The 19202-nt window shown below is 38.9% G+C and overlaps 1 protein-coding gene across 1 annotated transcript in view; it reads right to left on the bottom strand.

Annotated features, from left to right (window-relative positions):
• Positions 1-2698: 2698 nt before the first annotated feature.
• LOC122123329 (zinc finger protein 809-like) overlaps positions 2699-19202 on the bottom strand; it is a 50612-nt gene continuing 34108 nt past the window's right edge. Inside the window, exons 3-4 of the mRNA XM_042697682.1 lie at positions 5692-5750; positions 2699-2884 (exon numbers count right to left, since the gene is read on the bottom strand). Of these exons, the coding sequence (XP_042553616.1) occupies positions 2699-2884; positions 5692-5750 (245 nt within the window). The remainder of the gene's footprint in view (positions 2885-5691; positions 5751-19202) is intronic.

A 19202-nucleotide genomic window follows, 5' to 3' on the forward strand; every position in this document is an offset into this window, starting at 1 on the left:
GAGTAAGGTTTGATTTCTTGGTGAAAGACTTTCCACAGTTGTTACATTCATAAGGTTTCTCTCCTGTGTGTGTTCTCTGGTGGAGAGTAAGATATGCCGTCCAGGAGAAAGACTTTCCACAAATGTTACATTCAAAAGGTTTTTCTTTTGTGTGTGTTCTCTGGTGGCGAGTAAGGTGTGTCTTCCAGGGGAAAGACTTTCCACAGTTGTTACATTCATAAGGTTTCTCTCCTGTGTGTGTTCTCTGGTGTCTAGTAGCATATGCCTTCCAGGAGAAAGATTTTCCACAAATGTTACATTCAAAAGGTTTCTCTTTTGTGTGTGTTCTCTGGTGAACAGTAAGCTTTGATTTATGGATGAAAGACTTTCCACAAAGGTTACATTCATAAGATTTCTCTCTAGTATGTGTTCTCTGATGGAGAGTAAGCTTTGATTTATGGGTGAAAGACTTTTGACACATGTTACATTCATAAAGTTTCTCTCCTGTGTGTGTTCTCTGAGGGACAACAGGGTGTTTCTTCCCAGTGAAAGACTTTTCACACTGTTTACATTTGTCAACTACAGAAGACACATGAGTACTATATGCAGCACACATCTTACCGGGTTCACTGAAAACACCCATGCTCTGACAGCCAGTGACCTTTTCTATCCTTATCCCTAAGGAGTTCACATTATTCTTAATCAGTTCTGAGTTCTGTATGGAGCTCAAATGAAAACTTCTTATAAGTCTCACTTTTTCCTCCCCTTGCTTACTATTCAGGATTGCTACTTCAGAGAGATACTTCTTGTGACTTTCCTGGCAGGTGCTAATCACATCCTCCATTTCTGGGGCATCTAAAATGAATAATAGAAAAATAGACAAAAACATAAATAAGACCCACAAATTCCTTACTATAATGATATTTTCTCAAATTCTGTTACTAGATTTTCAAATATCAAAGCATTGCTTTATACAGAATATATACTTTTCTCTGCAATGTAGTAATTAAGAAAGTAGTACTGACATTTTACAATGGAAAATAATGTTTTTCTGTATTTCAGATTTTTATATTTTTCTCAAGGAAATATTTACTCAAATTATTCATCTCCATACTCTTAATGTTTCCATTCTGAATCTCCCTCTATGCCCAGCACCACAGATAAGAAATTGTCCTGATCCTATTTTCCTCCTACCTGCAAAATACTAGTTTAAAATAAAATGAGATCTCCTTACTACATTTCTTATTGTCTTCTTAGCTTTATGAATAACTTCTCTACAGATAAAGAGAATTGCTAACATTAACTACGTGGAACATCAAATTCAGTTTGTCTCCACGAGAATTCTGGATTGACAATTCCTTGAGACAAAAGATCACCTATTTCTTTTCCATACATGACTCAGGGCACTAGGAATCCTATTGCTCTGTACAGCTCAAATAAACAGACCCACTGGGCTCTGGACCCAACATCACTATTCAAGATGCTTTAACTCACCTGTGAAATTCTCTTCTGAGCCTTCTCTTGTCCATGGTTCTGCACCTTGCTCCAGCTTCACAATCAATATAGGTTTAGGAACACAGTGCCCTGTGAATAAGAAATAGTGGAGAACTATTGCTCTTGCAGGGTCATCATTAATGTAATGTTGCAGACATCCTTTTCACTGGGTTGCTCCTAAATCTGGTTTCTCAATTGTTTTATTTTTGGGGAGTGTGATCAGTTGTGGGGCCTGAACTCTGAGCCTGGGAGCTGTATCACACCTCCTAAGCTCAAGGCTAGCACTCTACCACTTGAGCCACAACGCCAAATTCTGTCTTTTTTTCTGCTTTATTGGTGCTGAGGAATCAAACACAGGGCCACAAGCATGCAAGGCACGGGCTCTACCACTGAGCCACCTTCCCAGCCCATGGTTTCTCAATTCTTAACAGCTCCATGGTGTACTTTCCCCCAGCTTTGGGTTTATTTTGCCCATGTGTGGCTTGAACTCAGCACTTTTGCTCAAATCTAGCATTCTACTAGTTTGTGTCTTGGCTACATTTCTAGTTTTTGAATGGTTAATTGGAGATAAGAGTCTCATGTTCACTTTTCTACAGTTGCTGGCTTCAAACCAAAATCTTCAGATTTCAGCCTATAGAGTATCTAGGATTCCAAGCTTGAAGCAATGAAACCTATGTCAGATTTGGCTTACAAATACACACTTTCACACTTTCAACCACTGACTTCCAGATAATACTGACAGTAGTAATGTATATTCTATCTAGTCTGTAGATCCACATATAATAATCACCCCAAGTCTGGGAAGTCAGTTTCCTGTTAGTGGATCATAGTTTAGAACTTTTGTCCAACTACTAATTTGCCTTCTTAACGAATGAGAATAAAATTAGCTCTTGAGTTACATATAATGAAGTTGAAGTTTCCCTTAGAAAGAAATGACACTTCTCATGGACTGGAATCTTTTTTTTTTTAACAAAATGTAATGGTCCAAAGGCTTACACTTGTAACCCTACATTTAGGAGGTAAGATTAGAAGAGGCAGGCTTAAAACCATCCTGGGCATGGAAATTAAGACTATATCCCAAAACAAAATCCAAAATGGAGTTGTGTCTCAAGCAGTAGTGTGAAAGGCAAACAATATCAAGCTCCCCAACCTGAATTTGGCTGGCTTTTATACTAGCAGTTTTTCACCTGGAAATGGACTGGAATCTTATACCTAAATACCATAGTCAAATGTCTACTAAAATAAAAACACTTGATCTTACAAATAAAAGTGACCTTTGCTCACCCAAGTACATTAGGTTGCTATAAGTCTCCAGCATCACTTCTCTATGAAGGGCCCTCTGACCAGGATCGAGATCCTGCCACTCCTTCCAGGTGAAGTCCACAGCCACATCATCAAATGACATCAGCTTCTGTAATGGCACATTTCCATCAAGAAATTAGATCTGGGTCATGAGAATTCCAACCTGGAATTTCATTATGCTGCAGGTATGCTTTTGTCTTACATTAAATGTTTGCAGCTGGCTATGTTATTTTTTCACAGGAAAAATTAAATAGCAAATTAGAAATATTTGACAATACATAAACGTGGCCATTAAAATACACAGATTTGCAGGGCATTGGTGGCTTATGCCTGTAATCCTAGCTATTGAGGAGGCTGAGGTCTGAGGATCAAGTTTCATGGCCAGCCCAGGCAGGAAAGTCCATGAGACACTTATCTCCAGTAAACCACCAGAAAACTGAAAGTAGCACTGTGACTCAAGTGGTAGAGCACTCACCTGGACCTGAAGAGTTGAGGGACAATAACCAGGCTGAGAATTCAAGCCCCAAGACCAATAAAAATTACAGATTCCCTAATGTATGCAAACACATTTCTGCTTCTAGCAATAGAGACAAGATAAAAATTCTAAGGAGACAATAATCTGGCATGATGACATTAAGTCTAAGGTGCTGTCTAAAAAATTATATTATTAGTTTTTATAAAATTTTAGTACATATAAGCGTAACAATGAATTAAACAAATATTTTCTCTTCATTTACATTTACTGCTTCACTGTAAACCCTATTTAGACCTTCTATTAACAAGTACTCTCATAAGCAAGCAGAACACATTCAGGATATCACATGGTATACAGAACATAGAACATTACTAGATCAAAGAAAAGCAGTGTCCACATGAATATTATAAAACAGTAACAGTACTCCAGAAAGTAGCTAATGATTTATTGGGCCCTTATAAGATTTGATTTAGTTCCCACATAAAAATATCCTAGGTTATCCATGCTTGGTTTAAATACTAAATATTGAAATGTGGTCTTAGATACCCTGATATTTCCTTCCTATGTAAAAAAGAACTGCTACCATGAAGTTTTGTAAACTTTCTCTACATTCTACAATACAAAATATAGGTGGGAGGGGAATAAAATGTTCCTTGAGAAGATTTTCATTTTAATAGGACTTCATGGAAGGTGAAGGCAAATTGATAGAGACTAAAGGAACACTCAAGATGACAAAAATGATAAATATGACCAAATGGTCAAATGTGTTAAATATTCCTGAGTCATTTCTCCAGTAGATCCCTAAAGATATATTTCCACTTTTGTTAGTTAATAGTAAAATTTCTCAGAGATCAAAATCAATTCCTGAGCAAACATCTGTGAGATTTTGCAACAAATGATACTTCTAATAGAGAAAATCTCATCACTGTATTTTTTTTTTTATCAAAACTACCTATCTTATACTGGCAGTGAATGAAAATATTTAAAAGTAGTGGTATGGAAAAAGAAAACTGAGTACCACGACAAATGAAGTTAGAGCAAAGAAAACAGAATCAGGTGAAATCAAATTTTCTTGTAGTTTATCAATTGGAGGAAGGACGTCCTTTTCTGTATGGAACTCTGAAGTTGAGCTGAAGGGGGAAAAGGTTTGAAAGGTTGGGATTCCAGCCTGACAGCATTGAGAGCACTGAGAGCTGGCTGCAGAAGGCGTAAAAGAGAATTCTGGAGATGGTTAAGAGACTGGAGGGCAGGCCTTTTCCTTACTGTTGGAAAGATAGCATCTGAAACTGAGCTGCTGTTCACCTTGAAGGCTAGGTAAGGTGAACTTCATGTCTGCATTTTCTCTGGGCACCAGTCTTCTGTCTCAGGAGAATAAGGAAACATGTTTTCCTCACAACCTGTTGTGGCTCAGATTGTAATATTAATATAGATACTTCAATTTTGCATGTTATCAATGGTAATCTTCCCTGTGTGAACTCAAGGAACTATGCTTGCTTGCTGGTAACCAGAGACCAAGTGCCAGAGAGCCTTTAGAACCCTGATTTCCCCTAAGTCTATCTGTTTATGTTTTTGTGTTTCTCTAATTTTCTTTGTTTCTGGAATCCTGTAGAACTCTCTAGGCAACAATTTTCCTATACAGTGGGTAAGAAAAATGTCAATCTTAAGAGCAATGTCAGCAACATAAAGCTGATCACTAAGAAAAACTAGTTCCCAGATAGATCATTGAAGAAAAAAAAAACTGAGAGACATATGGAGGAAAGAGAGAATGAGAAAAGTAAGAAAAAATGATTCAAAGATAGACACAAAGAGAGAGAAAGAGAAAAATAACCAACACAAGTGAGTAGAGAGAGATTATAGAGGAAAGAAATCTTGTGAGGATACTTTAGAAAACAAACAAGATTTTGAAAAAAGACCATAAAGTTTAGCAACACATATAGCCTCAGCTTCAAGTAAGACCAAGACCATGAAGTAGTCCAAGAAGTATATATGGAGAGTAATTTAAGCACATATAGGTTAATCATTCCTTAAGAACACACGAAGGTGCGTATGACCACACTATTTCAGCAATTCCAGGAAAATTTCATTGAGATAGTTTAATGTTACTCATGAGAATGAGATCTGGTTGCAATCTACCCTTCACCTTCCACGAGATGTAACCTGCTCCGGGGCACTACATCACGTAACAGGTATGACTACATGTTATGACAAGATGAAACCTAGACATTCTGAAGCCAATCTGAATTCAATTTAGAAAGAATATAACCATTTAATTTGCTAAACCTACAAGTAATCTTTATCTCCTAATCTACAAGCCATCTTTTTCTGACTTATGAATACATTCCTGAGGCTGAATCTGTGTCGTTGGCATTGTTTGTAATTCTTGGAAATCTTTAGGTTCATATAATGGAATGGAAAACAAATGAGAAATAAAAAAAACTCACCAGAGATCCATTCATTCTGTCTTGCTGCTGACAATGAACAGAAGACTCTAGAAGCACGGCTGGGATATAAAGCAAATGACATATTCAGAAATAAATCTGTGAGATTTGGGGTCCAGAATTTTCTCTTGCAAACATGATACATGGGCTGCAAAACCATAAAGTTGTCCTAGAAGAATCTTTAATATCTCAGGCTGAGCATTAAAGTTTCCAAGAAACACAAATGCAGTCCATTTCCTGACAGATAGATATTATTAAACAAACTAATTTCTATGTTTATGTACACATTAAGTTCGAAAAAATGAATGTTCCCACAAATATTATTGAATACTTGAAAGCAAAAACATATCACATTTCCACTAAAAGTATTTATTACGGAATATACTTCGGCATGTAGGAACTGCTTTTTTTTAATACAACGGTATCCTAGGCATCCATTGGAATTTGTGTTCTACCTCATTCATTTACATATTTTAACACCAGGGAAAGCATGTATGATGTAGTTTTCACACAATTTAGAGAAAAAATGTCTACAGAAGATATTTATTGTGTTATAATTTTTCAACAATGGTTGTCAAATGGCACATTTCACTGTACCCATTGCACACCTATGCAATGACTTGCAATTTCCGTTTAACATGCTTTGGCCAAAGGGACATGAGTAAAGATGAGGTAAACCCAGGTTTGAGAAGTCCCTAATGTTCATTTCCCTAAACAGTCTTGGAAAGAACCTTGACCATCCTAAAGATACAACATAAAATACTCCATATAGGAGTGACACACCTGAAGATAAGCAACACCTACAAAGCATACAACCTTGAGTAAGACATATTACCTCAAGTTTTCTTCTGTGATTTTTCTTTAAAGGCCAAATTTCCCTGACCAATACTTTCTGTACTACCAGGCAAAACCAACCAATAAGAGCTAGCATTAGCAAATCCTTAGATGGGACATTTAACATAAGTTTGCATGATTACATACTAAAAATCATAGTGGTAACAGGCTGAATAAATTAGCAAGAAGAGGATTAGGGATTACTACATTAATAGATACTTTGTTATAACAATTACCCCACCATCCCAAACCACAGCCTCAGGTACCCTCTCATAACTTGGCTCTGGTTTATTCCTCAGTCCAGCGCATCACAATTCCTGGAAATTAGTTTAAATCTTGCAACAACACAAAGTGATTGACAGTGGTATAGGAAAGAGTACCACATGAATCTGGTGCTAAGGGAAGTAGCAACAATTTTTGTAATAGGCAAGGGAAGCTAGCAACATCTTCCCCTTCCTGTGCTTTTCTGCTTCTTCGCTTTAGGGCCTCTCAGAATTGACAAGGTCTGTCCATTTAGGATGGAGATTCCTATTCATAGGGTGCTCTGCTTCAAACATTGCTAGGCTTCATTCCTAAAAATATAGGACAAGCACTCACTACTCCAATATCCCATGTACAACTGTCTCTAGAAACAGGATCATGTACAAATACTTGTGAGATCCACCCAGGAGATTAAAAACTCAAGCCAAACAGATTAAATTATCTCTAGGAGAAACAACACAGAAGCCCCAAATACAACTGCAATGTAAGAGGACTCAAGGCAGGCATACATCTCACAATTTCACTAGAATACTTCCTGTACTCCTCTTACACCTGGGCAAAGCAAATAAAGTCACATGGGTTAATAGAAGAATCCCTTGGTCTTGGAGTACAAATGCACAGCTCTTGTGCTCTCCTCGTCTAGACAATGACCCAGCTTGCTCTCAGACATTTGGAAGCCAGGTTCTTGCATCTGAAGGCCCAGAGGCTAATGGCAGCACAAACTCCTGAACCTCAAGCAAATTATCAACCCCAGACTGGAGAAAATACTGGAGAGGGAAGTAGGCACTTTGGCTCAAGTATAAAGCTCTCCCTCTGAGCTGAGGAGCTCAGGAATGCTGCTTGCAGGCCCAAAATTCATGCCCCACCAAAGAAACAGAAACAGAAAAACAAACAGAAACCAGTGGAGGGGAGACTCCCGCGGCAATCACACATTTCCTACCTGACATCAGTTCCAAAGCCTGAGATTCCTTCAAGTTACAGCTCCCAGGCTCCACTGCACAGAGCTGGGCACCAGACTCCTGGCTCCCACCTGTGGAAGGCCAAACTGTCTTTCAGGGCACTTCCAGCAGCCAGGCAAAGGAAAAGAATCCGGAAGAGGCAGACTTAAAATGCCCATGGTGGGCGGGAAGGGGGGGGGAGACACATGAGCAAGAGCATCTTCTGCCCCACCTCCACCCTCCAAAAAACAAAAACAACCCAGGACTTTCAAAGAAAATATCCTCCATGGAGACTACAATTCCCACAATGCTCGGTGCCACCCTGCTGCAAACCTGGGAACAAGTGTGCTCTTGTGCATTGGGACTTTTCTCTGCCTGCTGTGGGAGTTAAGCTCAGTTTCTTCTTGAAAACCACTGTCTCCTCTTGAAATACATAAGACCAACCAGAAAGTGGATATATATGGGGAGAATTGGATACATTGGATTTTTGATTCTTAGTTCTAATAATGAAATTGAGGTTATGAGACTGCGTTGCTTATTCCTTTCTGTTTATTCAACGCCTGTGTTCTGGTGAATGTAAATTATCTCTGTTTTGTCTTAATTTTTTTTAATATATCCCCTCCTACTTTACAAAGATATTACCGGGCGCCGGTGGCTCAAGCCTGTAATCCTAGCTACTCAGGAGGCTGAGATCTGAGGATCCCTGTTCAAAGCCAGCCCGCCCAGGAGAGACCATGAGACTCCTATCTCCAATAAACCACCAGAAAACCAGAAGTGGTGCTGTAACTACAGTGGTAGAGTGCAGGCCTTGAGCTGAAGAGCTGAGGGAGTAGCGCCCAGGCCCAGACTTCAAGCCCCACAACCGCCAAAAAAAAAAAAAAAAAAAAAAGATATTCACAACCATAAACTTATACCTGTGTCATTTCCCATTGCTGTAATGAAAACACTGGCATACAATAGTGAGATTGTTAGGTAAGTATGCAGCATAATACTTCTGGTGATTTGGATTTCACAAAATCTAACAATTAATTTTCCAGAAACTCCCCAATTCTATCTATTAAATCAAATGAATTTTTGTTTTTTTCTGAATTTTGCATTTCTTTTAAGGATTTTATGTTTTGTTTTGTTGTTGGTACTATGGCTTGAACTCAGAGCTTGGGCACTGTCTGTGAGCATTTGCTGTGCTCTATTTGCATTCCCTTTAATAATTTCTTCAGGTATCTAGTGAAAAGTTTCCTCACAGGGATTCTTATGAACATGGCATATCACCTCCATTTCCCTTCAAAGAGATAGTGGTTTGGGGGGTCAGGGATGAATGCAGGAGGGATAGAAGAGTGAAGTTTAGGCTAGGCTATGTTGATGTGAAGCTTAATCACTTGCAAACCAGTCTGCTTTTGTCTTTTCATTTTGCATGTGAATATCTCTTTAGACTTCTTACCTGTTCTCTGATCCTAACAGTTCCTCTCAGTAGCTTTAGGCTACATATCTAAGGGACCTCGGACTTGTCTTCTCAAACCTTTACCATTAAAATGTGCAATAAATCTTTTGTCTCCTGCCGCAATCCCATCAGAGCACAAGCAAGGCTCTGAGAGCCAATGGGATGATAATTAAGGAGACAGAGTGATGGCTGATGACACAGTTCAGCTATATTTCTCAAATGCTTGAGTAATATTGGTCTAGACCCACTGTGCCCAAAAGTGCAAACAGCACACATCTTTCCTCATTCTATTTCAATACATCTTTTCCACCCAAGCCTCCAGACAGGTAAAGCCCCAGGCCAAAAAGCTAGAACACACACTTCCTCAAACCAATAAAGGGCAAGGACTTGCAGTGCTGAGGGTGGGAGTCAATTGTCCTGAAGCCTTTGCTCACATTTTGTCTGCTCCTGGCAGGCACCCCAGGGTCTACAACAGTCTCCCTCTCTCTTATCAAAGAACCTACCCTTGTCTCTTACATGTTTATTGAGATTTTTTGTAATCCCTTCCATAAAAAATAATTGGGAAAGATTGGATTGGTAACTTTCACTTTTGATTTTAGTTCTCCAGTGTATGGGTTCAACATGTCTCTATTGTGGACCAGAACTATTCCTCATGAAAACGGGAATCAAAGAGCATATTTGAATGTATAGACTTCAACTTAAAAGCACCTCTAACAATATAAAGAAAAAATAATTTCATTCTTTAAAACTAAATTCCTGGGAAGTGGCACTGTGGCTCAAGAGGTCGAGTGCTCACCTTGAGCTGAAGAGCTGAGAGATAAGTGCTCAGGCCCAGAGTTCAAGCCCCACAACCAAAAAAAAAGTCCTCTCTAAAACTAAATTCCTGAGAGACAAAGAGATAAAACTGGGGTGCTTCCAACAGTACCTGTGAAATGTAGTTTTCTTTTCTTTTCTTTTCTTTTTGTTGGTCATGGGGCCTGAACTCTGGGCCTAGGTACTGTTCCTCGGCTCTTCAGCTCAAGGCTAGTGCTCTACCACTTAAGCCACAGTGCCACTTCTGGCTTATTCTGCTTATGTGGTGCTGAAGAATCGAACCCAGGGCCTCATGCATGCAAGGCAAGCACTCTACCACTGAACCATCTTCCCATCCCTGAAATATAGTTTTCATTGTTCAAGCCTACATTTGTGATGGATTTCTTTATTCCTTTATCCTTTTGTTTTGTTTGGTTTTGTTTTTGGTTATGCTACTTGAACTGTGAGCCTAGGAACCATCCCTTAGCCCTTCAGCTCAAGCCAAGTGCTCTACATTGTGAGCTAAAGCACCAATTCTGGTTTTCTAGTTTTTATTGGAGATAAGTGTCTCACAGACATTGCTGCCCAGGCTGACTTTGGACTGCAATCCTCAGGTTTCAGCCTTTTGAATAGATAGGATTAAAGACATGAGGTACCAGCACCCAGCTTGCATTTCTTTTCTTTTATGTCTCAGCCTTGGGACTTGAACTCAGTGCGTGGACACTGTCCCTAAATTTTTGCTCCAAACTAGCACCCTAGTACTGGAGCCACAATTCCACATTCGGCTTTTTCTATGTATGTGGTACTGAGGACTTGAACCAGAGCTTCATACATGTTAGGTAAGTACTCTACCACTGTTGCGGGACAGCCACAACACCAACAGTGTTTTGGAAGGGCAATGGGATGATAATGGAACAGACTGAGAGAAGGCCAATGATGAATCTCTCTTTATTCCAGCAATAACCTTAGCTATAGACACTTTCCAGATCGGTCCAGTGCTTGCATCACATTGTTCTAGTACTCACTGAGTCAACAAGTGCATACCATATGCATCTTTCCTCATTCTAGTTCAACCTTTGTCCAACAAACACCTAGAGGTAAGCCCCTAGGCCCAGAAGCTAAAAGGAACACTCCCTCCTACAAAAAGGGCAAGTACTTATAGCCCTGAAGGTTGGAGTCTGTGGTTGGGGAGCTTTTGCTCACACCTTGCCAGCTCCTGGCACCTCAGGGTCTGCACCACTTCTCCCTTTTTCATTTTGTAAATTGAGCAAGTGTCTATCAGCCTGAACCTGGAAAATCAGCAGATCATACATCTCAGGAAGAATGGAAGAAAAAAGAAATACCAAAACAATAAACAGGAAAATGCCTAAGAAATAACAAAAAGAGTGCTATTTCCCCAGGTGAATCCCTTCAGGTAATGGAGAACTGATACAACTAAGCCTGCGTGGTAGAGTGACCAATACCAGATATCTGACCCTGAAGATGCATAATATCTAAGCTTATATTATCAGAGGGCAAGATTCTTCAAATATGTCACTGGATATGGGTCCAAATCATATTTCCATCATATTCAAGGTGGATAACACAGATGTACTGACAATTAGCATGACACATTATTTTTAACTTTGTCTTTAGCAGGTCTATGTGATTATCAACATACATTATTGCTGTTTCCAAATCATAAAACATATCACAATCATTTTATCTACAACCACCTGCATATCAAGGGTACCAGAAACATTTCAAACTAAAGTATTAACATGTTGTTCTGTATATATGGTTTCTACAATGATCACAGCAGAAGCAGGAGCCCTAACAAAACAGTCAGGATAGCAATAATGATGGCAACCAATATTCCCCAAAATCTGCACCAATGGCTAAGAGTCCTCTGAACCTCAATAGCAAACCGAGACCCAAACTTATTATACCATGGTTCTATCAACTGAACATGCAATGTAAGTTAAGGGGATTGCATAGTAAGCTAGGATTACTCATGCAGTTAGTGAGAACACAATTGTTCGTGCAAGAGTCATGAAACACCACCCCACCCTTGAAAACCATACCCAGCCCAACTACTAGCATATATGGATACATAACACAAGCTTGCACAGTAAATGATACACAACCGTGAAACAGGACAGGTCTCTGAAACAGAGGTATGGGATGGTGAGAGGGATTAGTTCAAATAGGCCTCATGGCAGCAGCCAGGCTCAAGATGTCAGGGTGAGCTTGTCCACACAAACTGACAAACATGGGAGCAAGCAAGGTACCACTGATCATGTCACTCCTCTGAGACCAGTCCTGCCTTACATACTGGGAGACTCCTACCACCAGAACTGTGGACAAGGTGTGAAATCCAGAGGCCCTCAGGGCGATGGATCATCACAACCATGGGAATCGCTGGGCATAGGGGAAGCCAAGAGGGATGCACCACATCTCCTGCTAAAGGAATTCTACAGGTGTTCCGCTTAAGCTCCATCTTTTTCCATTGGTTCACCTTTTCCTCCAGAGGAAGTCAGAACCATGATCTATCCCTGAATACCTTACCATACTTGTACCTTCTACCTCAGGATCTGCAATAGTCAATAACTGTGATCAATGAAGTAAGAGGATAAAAGTAAGAGGATATTTGTATAATAATGAGACTTACATCTGTGAGCAATGAACAATTCAAACATAATGTAGTAAGTAAATTCTATTTTACAAGTATGTAACCAAGAACAATGACAACTATGGGACACAGCTAGTCTAGGAAGCACCCATTTTTACCTGATCCTTATGTCCTTGCCTCTCAGGAACTTACTTTTAACTTTTACAGAAAGGAAGAATTATTTTTCCTTCATATTTTATAGGTGTTACCATGTTGCCGTCTATCCATCCAAATGTGCCTCAGGATCTCCATTTTCATGAGGAATAGCTAAAGCCCACTAAAACAGGGATGGAAAACCTTACATTGGAGGACTGAATATCAGGCATGAAAATTTCCTACACAATCCTTCCCAATCATGATGTGGGGAAAGGATCATCAACAATCACAACAAACCCTTAAGAGACAAGCTTAGCATGTCTTATATGAGGTAGGAAGGCAAAAGATTTATTGCACAGTGTAATGGATACAGTCTGGGAAGACAAGTCTTAGGTCCCCTAGATATGTGACCTAGACTTGCTGACAGGAACTTCTAGGGTCAGAGAAGAGGTAGAAAATCAAAACAAAATAGGATATGCAAAACAGAAAAGTAAAAACAGACTGGTTTGGAGCAAGTAATGAAGCTTCACATGAACATAGACCTGCGCTGAACTCTACCTCCTCCCACATTCATACTGATCTACCTAGACAACCATTTTTTTTTTGAAAAGTCTTGGAGGAGGAGTACCATTTTCTAAGAAACTCCTGGGAGGAAACTTTTCACTAGTCTCCTGAAGCAATTAGTAAAAGAATGGCAAGTACAGCACAGCAAATGCTCACAGACAGTGCTCAAGCTCTGAGTTCAAGCCAACAACAAAATGAGGGAAAAACTTTATAAGGAAAGGTAAATTTCAGACACAAATAACCAAAAACTTCTTACAATTTCGTACATGAAATTTGGGAGTTTCTGGGAAAGTAATGAGTAAAATTTGACAAATCAATTTAATTCATAGATTATAAAGTATATCTGTCTTTAAATTCTGTTATTTTATTGCAGTATATATAAGCAGGGGAAGACGATGCCAGAATCAATCAGTTTACTGTCTGCAAGTACTTTTTTTTTTAATGTACTCAAAATGAGTACATTAAAAATTGAACCAAAGGAACACTTCCAACATTTTTGCTTATGTGGTGCTGAGGATTCAAACACAGGGCCTCATGCATGCTAAGCAAGCACTCTACCACTGAGCAATCTTCCCAGACCAGTTACTGTCAAATCTGATGCCATGAAGTATTCCTCCCCTTCTCTCTTCTCTTCTTTTCCCTTTCCCTCTGTTCCCCTCCTCTCCACCACTCTCTTCTTCCTTCTTTTCCCTAACCTTTTGCTTCCCTTCCCCACCTTCTCCACTCATCTTCTTTTCCCTTTATATCTGAGACGAAGACTTGCTAGTATCACTACAATTAGGTTTCTAACTTAGAAACACATGTAATACACATACTTCATGGGTTTCTTGAGCTACTATTGGAGCTTGAACTGCAGGTTTCACAGTCAGTCAACTTCCTCACTCACTGTTGGTACTATCACTTGAGCCATACCTCTAACCTGTTCATTAGCTGCTTAGTTTGAGTTGTCTATCCAGGCTGGCTTCCAGACTTCAGTTTCCTCCTTAGTAGCTAGGCTAAAATGACAGTCTTGAGCAAGAAGTACTTGCCTTGATTTTTCTTACCTCAACATTTAACATTAACACTTAATTGGATACTACAATGAAACACTTTATTGTTACTGGTTTATGTAGAATTAATATTCAACCTAAACTGAAATAGTTTATCTTTCAAATTAAGTGTTGTAATGTGTTTCTAACAATTGTAACTGTTCTAACTGCAGTATATTTCTTCACTAAGCAAATCATTTATGCTGGAGGCATTGTTTTATAATTAATGTAATTTAATGTTATTGTGGAGGTGATGTATAGAGAGATATAATGACATGAGTGAGGTAAAAAATACCCTTCCTTTCATGCAGTGTCTTCCATGCCTTCATTCTCTACCAATCTCTCCCTCCTACCTCTACTCTTGAGTTGTATATTTCACTTTCATCACCCTATTTCCCTCACATTCTATGGCTCTGCCGTACACACCAGAAGATATACACGTGAAAACACCATACATAATTGAAAACAATTGTTTTTATTTCACAAGTGAAATAAGAAAGTAGCTCCCTTTAATATTGAATAAATCACAATGAGAGCATACATATATTTTTACATATTCATTCTAGTTTCCTTCTGTTTGTTTTACTGTTAGATTATTAGCAACATATTGTTGGATTTCTTTGTACTTATATCATAGATTTATTTGTCATACTGATTTCAAGACAATTTGTCTTCAGATCTATTCTCAGTGTGTCTGTCTTGGTAAATATAACTGCATAGTGCTTTATAAACAGCATTTTGTAAAGATAATGCCATCCATGTGTGTATTTCTATTGACCGTTTGTCTAGTTATTCAGTCATTAAGAGGAGTATTAGTTCTCCAATTATAATGATAGATTAAAGAAATTAACATTCTTTGTCCTTTTAATCATGTCTTTGTAGACATTACTTTTCAGAATAGAACTTTTGTTATACACATTTATAATTTGCCTGTTATTATCAATGCTCTGTATCTGTGGTAACACAATTTGTGCTGAGGTTCTTTTCCTTTCCTATTATGACTACTTGTATTTTTCAGTATTGATTGTTGCTTATGGTATGTTTATAATGATTTACTTTTATTTCTCAATAATTAATGTATGCCTCTTTGGCTTATTGAGTTTTTTGAGTATGTTTTCTTCTGTTCAAATCAGACAGTACCTGATATATTTACTATTTTTATCTTACAATATTAACATGGTTTCATGTTAGTGATTACTTTGCTATTTATTATGTTTGTCTCATCTGATGTGTATTTCTTAGTTTGCTTTCATGTAACCTGCACACATCGTTCTACACAGTGCAAATCACCTCTAATATAATTTCTAGGGAATATATTATATACACTGTAAATCACCTCTGATACCTATTACAATTTAAATTCTACTAAATAGTTGTTACAATGCATTGTTCATCGGATAATGACAGTTTTTTAAAAGGCTGCATGTTTACTATAGGTACCATACTTTGTCAATTCTTTGGGTTCTATGGTTTGTTGAATCTGTGCAACAAACAAATATGGAAGGCCTAATATATTCCTTTGAAAATGCTACTGTAGGGGCTGGAAAGGTGGCTCAGTGGAAAGTGCTTACCTTGCATGCATGAGGCCTTCGGTTAGGTTGCTCAGCACCACATAAACAGAAGAATCTGAAAGTGGTGCTGTGGGTCCAGTAGTAGAGCATGAGCCTTGAGCTGAAGAGCTGAGGGACAGAGCCCAGGCCCAGAGATCAAACCTCATGAATGATGAAAAGAAAAAACATACCACAAATAACATAGTGTATATAATAATATTTAAAGGTGCTGGACACAAGTGTCTCATGGTAGCAAACCTGAGACCCAAGGATTGAGATTTCATCCAGCCCTTTCAGAAAAGTCAATGAAACTCTTATGTACAATTAATCACCTAAAAATCCAGGGGTAGAAATTGATAGATGGATCCAGTGATAGATCCTTAAGATGAAATGGTCAGGGACAGCACCCAGACAATGAGATCAATACCTAATATTGGTATATTTTACTGTGTTATATGGAAATAAACGCTGCTTTCCAAAGGAGATGGAATTGTGCAAAATGCATTTCGTTCAACAAGTTATGAAAACAATGAAATCAAGTGAGTAATCAATCAAGTAATGAAATCAATACCTGGCTTATGGAACTTTGACATACATATATACCTCTCTCTCTCTCTCTCTATATATATATATACACACACACACACAACTATGTATATATACTTAGGTGTATATATGTATATATACATAGCGGTATATATGTATACACACATATGTATATATACATAGATGTAAATATGTATGATATACATACATATGTATATGTATGTACATACATATGTATATGTACATATATATGTATATATAGACATACAGATATATGTATGTATAGATGTATATGTATATATATATATATATATCACCTTTACAATAATTTTTGGGGGGGTCTGGTCGTGGGGCTTGAACTCGGGTCCTGGACCATGTCCCTCAGGTCTTCAGCTCAAGGCTAGCACTCTACCACTTGAGCCACAGCGCCATTTTCAGCTTTTTATTTTCTTTTTGCTTATGTGGTACTGAGGAATTGAACCCAGGGCCTCAGGCATTCAAGGCAAGCACTCTACCACTGAGCCACCTTCCCAGCCCCCACAATAATTTTTATAAGAATGCAAAAACAACAGAAACATACAATAAGTTCTCCTATGGATGTAGGTAGCATTTGGAGCCCGGAGGGTGAGCACACACAGTAAAGGAGGTGAATATGGTTTTAAAAAAAAAGTGTGTGTGTGTGTGTGTGTGTGTGTGTGTGTGTGTGTGTGTGTGTGTGTGTGTGTGGTGTTTATCAATGAAACTTGCTGACACTGGGTTTTTTGTTTTCATTTGCTCATTTGTTGCTGTTGTTTGACATTCCTGGGGCTTGAACTCAAGGTGTGGGAACTGTTCCTGAATTTCAATATTCTGAAGGCTACCACTCTCCCACTTGAGCTACAACACCAGTGCTTCTAGGGGTGTTTGGTAGCTTTTGTTGTTTGTTAGGTATTGAGATATCAAACTTAGTGCTCCATGCATGGTAGGCAAGCATTTTATCACTAAGCCACATTGCCAGCCCCAACCACACTATTTTCAGAAAGGATGCAGGGCTGGGAGTGTGGCTCAGTGGTAGAGTGCTTGCCTTGCATACATGAGGCACTGGGTTCCACTCCTCAGCACCACATCAGCAGAAAATTCATTGTGACTTATCATCAATTAAATGCCAGAAAACTAGAAGTGACATTCTGGCTGGAAGTGGTAGCATGCCAGCCTTTAGTGAAAAGCCTAGGGAATATGCCAGGCCCTCCCTGAGTTTTAACCCCACAGCCAACAATTAAGAGAAAAAAGAAACAATTATGAACAAACAAAACCCTAAAAACTTGCTCATTGCCTTTGTTCTTCTATTTTTCTTTGTTCTTGTATCTGTATACTTCATATCATTCCATTTTCTACTTTCTTCCTTTCACTTTGGGGGATTGAACCTTGGGAATTGCACATGGAAGGTGGATACTCCATACCAACCTATTCTTTCTTCTTTTAACATAAAAAGTCTACTTATAAGTAGACATTTGTACTATAGTACAAGCAAGGTAGCAAAGTGGTATAGTGCTTGCATCGCATGAATGAGGAGCTGGGTTCTATTCCTCAAGTCCACATGCACAGAAAAACCTGGAAGTGGTGCTGTGGCTCAAGAGGTAGAATGCTACACTTTAGCAAAAGCAGCTCAGGGACAGCACCTGGCCTCTGAGGTCAAGCCTAAGGACCAGCAAAACAAAAAGTCTGCTCATTTAAATTAGTCAATGCTTCCCTGCAATTTAAAAGACAAACTTACAAGTGACTTTATTTCACTTTCAATACTACTGTCCTCCTTTCCAGTGAGTGCAGGGGCCGCACACAGAAGAGACTCTATGCCTCTGCTGTCACTTGTAAACTAGCTGTTGTACAACAGTAAGCATCAACACATACATTTCTGTTCTTATTATCTTGAACACAATGGTCTTTGTGAAGGTAGGTAAAAATAAGTGAAGGAAACCTTTCCTTTTCACTTATTGGTTGTGATTGTAAAGGATCCATCTTGCTGAGGAATTAAGTCTGACACTCTTGTCATTTGAGTTCTCTCTGAACTACTTTTCAATTTCTTTTTAGGACACACACACACACACACACACACACACACACACACACACACACACACAAATATCCTGAAGAATTTTAACTAGCTCATCAGACAACAGTTTTACTACCAATTCTTCTTGTCCACAGCAATTGTATCATCTACATAAGACAAGACAATTACATTAGGCCACTGGCTTAACTTGACTAACAGGTCCCTGTGTCAACAGTCAGCCCTCCTGAAACCTGGGCACACCATGTCCCATGCTGGAGGTGCCATGTGGTGCTGGTGGTGTACTGATGGGTAGCACAGGCCCTCTTCTGGGCTCCTCACTCCTGTCCCAAGGGGCTTGCCAGGCTTGCATATTGCATGAAGACTTTGGCACTGTGCTCCTTTCCTTGGCTGTCTCCTCACCAATCTTTTCTTTCCTGTACCTTGCATTATGAGCCCAAACAACTTCCAACACACCTGATGAAGTCTCTACATCAAACTTTTGGTAACAAACATTTAAGTTAGAATGCACATATAAAGATTTGGCTTGGTTTTGCTCAGACCCCATGGACAAGTGAAGAAAAGATGGTTAGCTGTGGATCCTCCAAGTAGTGATTTTCTCAAAGTACTGACAACTTTATAACAGGGACTTCATACAAGGATGTTTCTGATCCAGAAACATGAACAAAAAAAATTTAAAAGAACCTCAGAATTCATTGAGAAAACAGAAAAGAGAGGTTAGGGTAAGATGTTTCTCAAAGGAGCAGGAAAAATGTACACTTAATACTCTG

This window comes from Dipodomys spectabilis, unplaced genomic scaffold (assembly GCF_019054845.1).
Source record: "Dipodomys spectabilis isolate Male_0828 unplaced genomic scaffold, ASM1905484v1 ptg000227l, whole genome shotgun sequence".
Lineage (NCBI taxonomy): Eukaryota > Metazoa > Chordata > Mammalia > Rodentia > Heteromyidae > Dipodomys > Dipodomys spectabilis.